This window comes from Bacillus rossius, chromosome 1 (genome assembly GCF_032445375.1).
Source record: "Bacillus rossius redtenbacheri isolate Brsri chromosome 1, Brsri_v3, whole genome shotgun sequence".
In the NCBI taxonomy this organism is placed as follows: Eukaryota; Metazoa; Arthropoda; class Insecta; order Phasmatodea; family Bacillidae; genus Bacillus; species Bacillus rossius.
In genome coordinates, this window is record NC_086330.1 from 19,611,127 (window position 1) to 19,619,285 (window position 8,159).

The 8,159-nt window shown below is 38.0% G+C and overlaps 1 protein-coding gene across 1 annotated transcript; it reads right to left on the reverse strand.

The window, feature by feature from the left end:
• Window positions 1-1,027: 1,027 nt before the first annotated feature.
• On the reverse strand, window positions 1,028-2,407 carry LOC134532806 (quinone oxidoreductase-like protein 2 homolog). The gene has a single exon (XM_063369687.1). The coding sequence runs from the start codon at window positions 2,204-2,206 to the stop codon at window positions 1,118-1,120; it is 1,089 nt and encodes a 362-aa protein (XP_063225757.1). The 5' UTR covers window positions 2,207-2,407; the 3' UTR covers window positions 1,028-1,117.
• Between the last annotated feature and the right edge of the window lie 5,752 nt (window positions 2,408-8,159).

The window sequence follows — 8,159 nt, forward strand, 5'->3', positions numbered from 1 at the left end:
ATTTACCATGAAAACAGCATTTCTATATTCCTAAGGGTTCCTGAGAAATCACAGTTAATAGATTATATTACAATACCTGTGCTTTGTTTTGGCTATAGCCATTTTTTCCTATCCTATGTAGGTTTGTGATTGTACATAATTTGGAGAACTAGTTAAAAATTGTGAAAATGTTTGATTATGTTAGGTTTATGGCTACATAAAAAACACTGTGAAATCATGTATACGGTTGCTTAGGTCAGAATAACTTCATATTAACTTGGTACTTCCTAAGCAACAGTATTTTTAATGTAGCTATACTAACCTAACAGTAATTGTTCCATATCATATATCCAAGTTTATCCCTTGATCCTGATGGTCTGATTCTGTATGATTGATCCTGCTGTACATGATGCTTGCTGTTTTAATCTAGTACGTCGAAAGATTCACAACATAACAAAAATAATACAAACAATGTTAGGAAGTAAAAAAAATTATTTTCGGGATCATATTTGATCTGTTAATATGATCATAATTCATTGTTACATCACAATTTTTGTTAAATTCAGTATCTTTTCAATGTACTAAATTAAAACAGAAAGTACAGTGTACCACAGGATCATGCCATTAGGATAAAGTGATACACTTGGATATGCGATATGAAACTTTTACTTTTAACTCAAATTCTCCAAATCATACACACACAGACCCACAGGGTAAAGCAAAAGATTGTGGTGGCTGCATCAATACACATGCAATGTAATGTAAGTTGTTATAAACTGTGATTTCTCAGAAACCAGTAGGAATTCAGAAACGCTGTGTACAGGGTAAATACCAGAATGTCTAGTGTTTGGAAAAATTATTATTGAAATTGTATTGTTACTTCACGGCAATGCCCAGCTATTAGGATATTATCAATATTTGAGTGCAAGGACAAAAGTCAAAACATATAACTAATTAGATAAGTTATTTTACACAAAGAACATTTTTAACTCTGTTAAAAAGCATACACACATGAGGGGACATTACATCATACTAATCATACAAAATGTGTACAAATAAGTCTATTTAAACATAAATAAACATTACTTGAAAAACTTTCTACAGTTTTCACACAATGAGATTACACACACATCAGATGTTATTGGTGCATGTCGATTATTACTTGACCAGTGCTCACATTTTCACCAACATACTTTAAAGCTTCATTTACTTCATTCAGTGTGAAAGTCTTGGCAATATGAGGTGATACGAGACCTTGCTCAAACATGTCAATCGCATCTTGTACAATTTGTCTGTAGATTTTATAAGCAGAGTTACGATAGCAATGCAGTGAAACGCCTATTAAGCTGAACGACTTCGGAAGCAGGAGACTCGTCTTGACCTCTTTCACCTGGCGAGCCGCTGCCCCGGCGACTATGACTTTACCTTCATGGGCTACACAGTTCACGCTGTCCTGGAACATGGAAGCATTTCCTACAGAATCAAAAATTATATCAACACCCTTTCCTTCAGTCACATCTTGAACTTTCTTCTTAATGTCTTTTGGACTGAACTTAAGTGCAGCCCAAGCTCCCTTTCCCCGCAACGTATCGGCCTTGTCTTCAGATTCACACACAGCGATTACTTTTGCTTTGTACACATTGGCTGCGATATCGACCGCTGCCAGGCCAAGACCACCGCCCGCGGCAGTTACGAGAATAGTGTTGTTCGTCTTCAGATGTCCCCTCCTGGCCAGACCGATAAGCGCAGTCGCGTAGGAATCTGCCAGACCGCACCACAACATTGGCTTATCCACGGAGGGCACCACCCATGCATCCTTCGTAGACAACACGCACTGTTCCGCCAGACCCGAAAAATGTTCCTTGTTTAGCGCGATTACAGATTCTCCGACGCTGAAATCGTCATCGTCCACGCCCGGCCCGAGTTCTATCACTTCACCGAACAGTTCGTACCCTGGGACTAGCGGCACTTTCGGCATTACATCGTATTTGCCACTGCATATGAGAACGTCAGAAGCGTTGATGCTGCAATACTTGACTTTTAATCTTATCTCGCCTTTGTTTAATTTTTTTTCCGGAAGTCGTTCTTGAACAGTCAGTTCCTTTCCATAATCATTTAAAACTGCAGCTCTAAATGCATTTTTGTTAGAATCAGATAAGTGTGCTGAGATTTGAAGTTGTGGTTGTTTAACGAAATTAAATGACTTTCTCATCAACACAGTAGCCATATTCCGTATTTGTGACCGATTACAAGGGCAAAAACTTAACTAACGTGTATCAACAAGATAATACAACCGTATAACCTCTAAAATATAAATAAATATATACTATTAGCAGACTACAAGAAAATTACATAGATTCAGAAGTCAGATACAGACAACACTTCAAAGTACTGAAACGAATACTCACACAACATAGCCAACTTATGCGTTAGTATTTTTACGGGTCTATGGAGATGATAAAAGCTCCATGTTTGCTTAACATAAGTTTTATACATGTGAAATCTGTACTTTAGCGCACAGAGATCATATAGTATGGAACATGTATAATGCAAATATTCTAAATCATTTCTGCCCTCATTGCGTTAAGCTACAGTTTTTATTCCATACTTCAGTGAACTGTTTTGGTAGGATCAGTTTTGTTGCGAAATTCTTTATGCATTATGGATGCAAGGAGGTAAATCGAAATAATGATACCAATTTTAAATATATTACAAAAAACATTTAAATCAGTGTAGTACGAATATAATTACACAACTTATTTGAGGTTTATGCATTGTGCAAGATGCACTTCAGTATAAAATAGTAAAAACAATTTTACTCTTTAAAAGGTGGTGTATGAAAAATTTGGGTGTTTTATCTCATGTTTGAGGCACTTCTTTTATTGACGATTGATGGCAGTAGATATATATTGAAATAATGAAATACGAATATAATATGAAATAATAAACAGTTTAAACTGGTTTACGAAGGTTGTATTCACAATCCAAATAATGCCCATTTTTCACAGATTTATTTTGCATGATCCGCTGATTGTAGACAGTTTAATTTTGCTCATAATAATTTGTAAATCGCGGACATTGTGCGCGCTCTCTATATACATATATTTACTCTTGGTCGAATCACTCTCGACTACATTTCTTCATTCACAGTACTCCTTAATCTATGGTTCACACCTTTGGTCTTTGGTTAAAATGGTAAAATGATCACACTTGTTTGTTTTCAAATGTGAAACGTCAAAATAGCATGTTAAATAGTGATATTCTCAGTTGATAAAAAGTGCAATGGTAAGATGAAGATGATTTAATGTAATAGAAATCACCGGAGGAGATGGGGAATAAAGAGGAGGAGAGTGGAAACCCGCTGGATGTGGTTCTTGTGAGACCGGTGGTAGGCAGTATAGGGATGGAGAGGAAAGGCGAGAGAAAAAGCTTGGAGTAGAGTAACAAAGCAGGGGCGGAGGCATTCTTAGTGGCAGAGTATCACAGGTGGTTAAAGACTTAAGGGTTAGACGAAAAATGGGTTGCCTTCAGAAACATACTCGGACGGATGGTGGTGTTTTGTGCCGGAAAAAAAATAATTGGGAAAAGGAGGTGACCCTCTGTACTATGGGGGAGAGATAAAGGCCATTAAGCGGAGATGCAGGATGCTGCATGCTTCGGCCAAGAAGCAAGGAGGAGGAGAAGGGCTAAATGTATATATAAAGGAACTGGGGGAAAAAGACAGGAGGCAAGGGATGTCTACATGGAAAGGCTGAAGGATGAGGGTGGTAGGGGGAATTGGGCGGATCTGTATTGCTATGTCAGAAGAGTGAAGGGGAGAGGTGTGTGGGGTATCTGGAAAAGGAAAAATTACGGGACAATACATGTCTGTTTTTATAGTATGGTATGGAGCACAGGGCAAGAAGCCAAGGGGAAAGACATCTGGAAATAAAGATATAGGAGGTGATAATGGAGGTGGGTAGGCTACAGCCACCTCAAATTATGAGGGAAGGAGGTCTGTAGATACCTGCAAGTACTATACACGCAGTAATGGGAGGAGGCAGTGGTGGTGCCTATTTTCAAGGGAGGTTGAGATAAGGCAAAACCAGATAATTATAGGCCTGTCAGCCTAACGCTGAATGCAGGGAAGGTGGTGGAAAAACTGATAAATATATGGTAGGAAAAATTGGAGAGCTGGAATGGATGGATGAGAGGCAACACTGCTTTAATGTTGGGTTTCTCCTGTGAGACACAAATGGCTGGACTGCTGGAGGACTTAGTGGATGAGGAGAAACAGGTAGATGAAACATTTATTGATTTTGAGAAGGCGTTCAATAGTGTGCCACACAAGAAGGTGAAGGAGAAGGTTGATGGTCTGTTAGAGGACAGTAGGGTGGTGAATTGGACAGGGGACTTCCTGAGGGATAGGAAACAGCGGGTAAAGTTGGGAATGGAATGGTCAGAAAAGGGTGACGTGACATCAGGGGTACCACAAGGGAGCATTATCCCTGCTGTTCGTAATCATGATGAACAATGTTGGGGAGGAACTGGATAGGAAACTGAGACTGTTTGCTGAAGACTGTGTGATCTATGAAACTGTGGGGGAAGACTTGAAGATGCTGGAAGTTTGGTCAAGGGCAAATGGAATGGGGATAAACATAAACAAAATGAAGGTGATCAGATTCACAAGGAAAAGAAAGGTTCTTAAGCAAATATGTAGTAAGAAGGGGCAAGAGATTCAGGAGGTAGGGGAATACAAGTACCTGGGAGTAACCCTACAGAGTGACCTAGGTTGGGGAAAGCAAGTGCAGCGTGTTGTAAAGAAGGGGAGGAGAGGGCTGGGGCTGATTGCTAGGACACTGAAGGGGACAGGACGGAGAGTAAAGGAGAAGGCGTATTCAATGTTGATTGAGACCAATGCTTGAATATGCAGCTGCAATTTGGGACCAATATCTAGGGATAGAAATTAAGGAACAGGGAAGGGGCCAAGGGTAAGACAAACTACACAGGAGGAAATTAGAGAGCTTGGTTAAGTTTTTTAGGATGAAAAGGGGCGAGGAGGGCTGGGGGATGCTGGGAGACAGGTTCAACAAAGGGTGTGTAGAGAGAGAGGAGGATTCATGGGTGTAAGATTCAGAGAGTGTGGGGAAGACAAGTATTCCTGGTGAGGACAGAGCGGGAGTGGAATAGGATTGAGGGGAAAATATTGGATGTGAGAAGAGGAAAAGACTTGAGGAAGAGGCTTCAGAAATTGTGGTGAGTTATGGGGGGGGGGGGGGGGAACTCTTTGAGACAGAGTGGAAGCCCTATTGCAAGTGTATCAATTAATCAATCAATCAGTGCTCTTTATAGTATTTAATGATTTATGAGATTTCGTGTTTATATTACTTGTGTTCTGTTCCAGTCGGCCCTGTTCAATTTTCAAAGTTTATTGACTGTTGTGTTATTGTTGATATGCACTTGTGCATATGTGCGTTCTATTTTTCCAAGTCTTCTCGACCGAAATAAAGTTGGGTAAGTGTAAAATTTATACACATAAAATACTTAGACTAGAGAATTATAAAAAAAAACTGTCAAGTTATATGCAAAGAAAGGGTAATCATGAAGTAGAGCCACTGTTCTGTAACAATAATATTTTCAAAAAGATTTATTTTACTTCTTGATGTGTTTTCCAATCATTATCTTAGAGGGTGTTGTAATACTCAGTGGCGGATCCAGGATTTTGGTTTGGGAGGGGCTTGACCCAGCTGAGGCTAGGCTTTATCAAGGAAAACACTAAAACAATAGTGGACCCAGATGCTTTTGGAGGGGGCTTGAGCCCCTTAGCCCCCCCTCTGGATCCGCTACTGGTGATACTTAAAGTATTTTATCAGTAATTGACCATTTTATAGTGGTAATGTTAGGTTACATTAAGTCATTTGAATGGTTGGGCAAGAAAGATTAGCTTCATAAAAATACTTGAAAATTATATGAACAGTTGGTTAGATTACTTACCTACATTAAAAATACTATCAATTAGTAAGGACGGTTTCTAACTAATTGTTTAAACTATTCTACAGTATTTTTAATTTAGTTAACTTAACCTTAACAACCATCCACACTAATTTAAAGTATTTTTTAAAGTCGCTAATACAACCTAACCAACCATCCACTCTATTATAAAGTATTATTGATGTACCTAACCTAATCAACCATTCTCATATTATACCTCACTTGTTAAAATAGTAAATAACTGGTAAACTACTTGAATTTCACAACACCCTTTTAGAACAATTGTAAAACATGTGTTAAGGGGGAAAAAATAAAAGGATTTTTCTCGATAAAATTCTTGCGTCGCTGCTTTTCTGTAAATAAAATAACTATTTTTTTTCAAACGCTAAAGATGTTATTTCATTTACCCTGTAGACAGGGTTTCTAAATTCTTACTGGTTTCGGAGAAATCACAGTATATAGTTCACATTACAATACCTGTGCATTGATGTGGTAACCGCCATCTTTTGTTTTCTCGCTTGGGTCTGTGTGTTTCTGTTTTGGAGAACTTAACTCAAATATTGAGATTGGTCTATTAGATTAGGTTAGCTACATTAATAATACTTCCACCAAACATTGTGGATGGTTAATTAGGTTAAATAGCCACATAAAAAATACGTTCAAATGGTTGCTTAGAAATTACCAATTTATGATGCAGCTATCCTTACTTAACCAACTGTTCACTCAATTCCACATTATTTCTAATGTAGTTTGACTGTTCTCTAATTTTTCCTTTCACATGTCTATGAAGATGAGATGGACCTATTTCTCCTGTAATAATATGTGCTACTGAATTGCTAGTGCGAGCAGAAAACTTCGGAACTAATTCAGGCTTCGGAATGGACTTGTATGAACTGGTTACTACGCTATGTTGTAATTCCTAAGCAACCATTAAAAACATTACTACAGTATTTTTAACGTATCTTTATTAACATAACTAACCATCCACAATATATTATTTTTAATGGAGCTAACCCAATTTTAAAACGACAATTCTCACGATGTTACAAATTTGTAATATTTCTACCGAACATGCACAAACACGGCCTCAAAAGGAACTGTTGTGTGCCTATTTTGTGATTCTTCTGGTATAGAAAAAAATAAAAGGCAATGGCTGTATCAATGTATAGATATTATAATGTAAGCTATAAATGGTGATTTTTCAGAAACCAGTTGGAATTTAAAGATTCTGTTTTCAAGGTTAATACAAGAATGTTTCTAGTTTTTGAAAAGGAAAAAAAAAATTATGAATTTTATTATTTTCTGGAAAAGCCACGACTTAAGAAAATTGCAGTTTTCTCCTTCTGAAAAGTGATTCTCCTTCTGAATTAAGAAGAAGAGAAAGGAGCAATCAAAAAATCTGAAATATAATATTGCAATACATTGCAAATGATTAAGATATAGTTTTACTCATTACTAGGTGTCATGAGCATAGCAACAACATGCTTGCCAAGGCAGGATGATTCTGTAGTGGCTTTCCATTGCCTTCCGTGGGATGAAGGTGAAAGGGACATCACGAATACCCGATCCTGACCAAGGGAGAAAGTTTGAGCAATTCCCTCCCCGGCCGGGAATCGAACCCGGGCCCCTTGGCCCACCAGCCAGATGCAGTAGCCACTAGCAGCTTTTAAAAAAAACAACTGAATCCCTTAAGTGATGTTTTTCAACAGTTCCAGGTATTACTTTATTTACCCTAATAACTATTGTTCACAGGTAAATTAGCTAGAAGTGCATTAACTCTTTAATAGCATAGCCGAGACTGTTTAACAGGAAATATATCCATTTTTTGTCGCCGCCTTACTGTTTATTTGATGCTAGCTGCAACCTGATCCTGTGGTTCTTCAGAGATCATTAGGAAGCGTGTAGCAGACAAGGATCTGTAATGTCATTACGTTAAGGCCAAGCCGTAAACTACGGCAACAACTGGATCAGGGATGTCTGTAGTGTAAAAGTCTTGGCTACGTTATTTAAGTACAACATAGCAGCGGCCGCATCACTGCATGTGCTACCTAATTTAACCTATAATTGGTAGTTTCTCGGACAATAGTAGGAATTTTCAAACACCATTTGCACTGTAAGTAGAGGAACATCTGTAGTGTTCAAAAACACAAGTTTTGAAATTATTTTTTTTATTATGGAAAAGCAGGGACTCGTAAAATTTACCTAGAAAT

Coding starts and splice junctions, on each gene's coding strand:
- LOC134532806 (XM_063369687.1), bottom strand. CDS start 2,206: ATGGCTACTGTGTTGATGAGAAAGTCATTTAATTTCGTTAAACAACCA.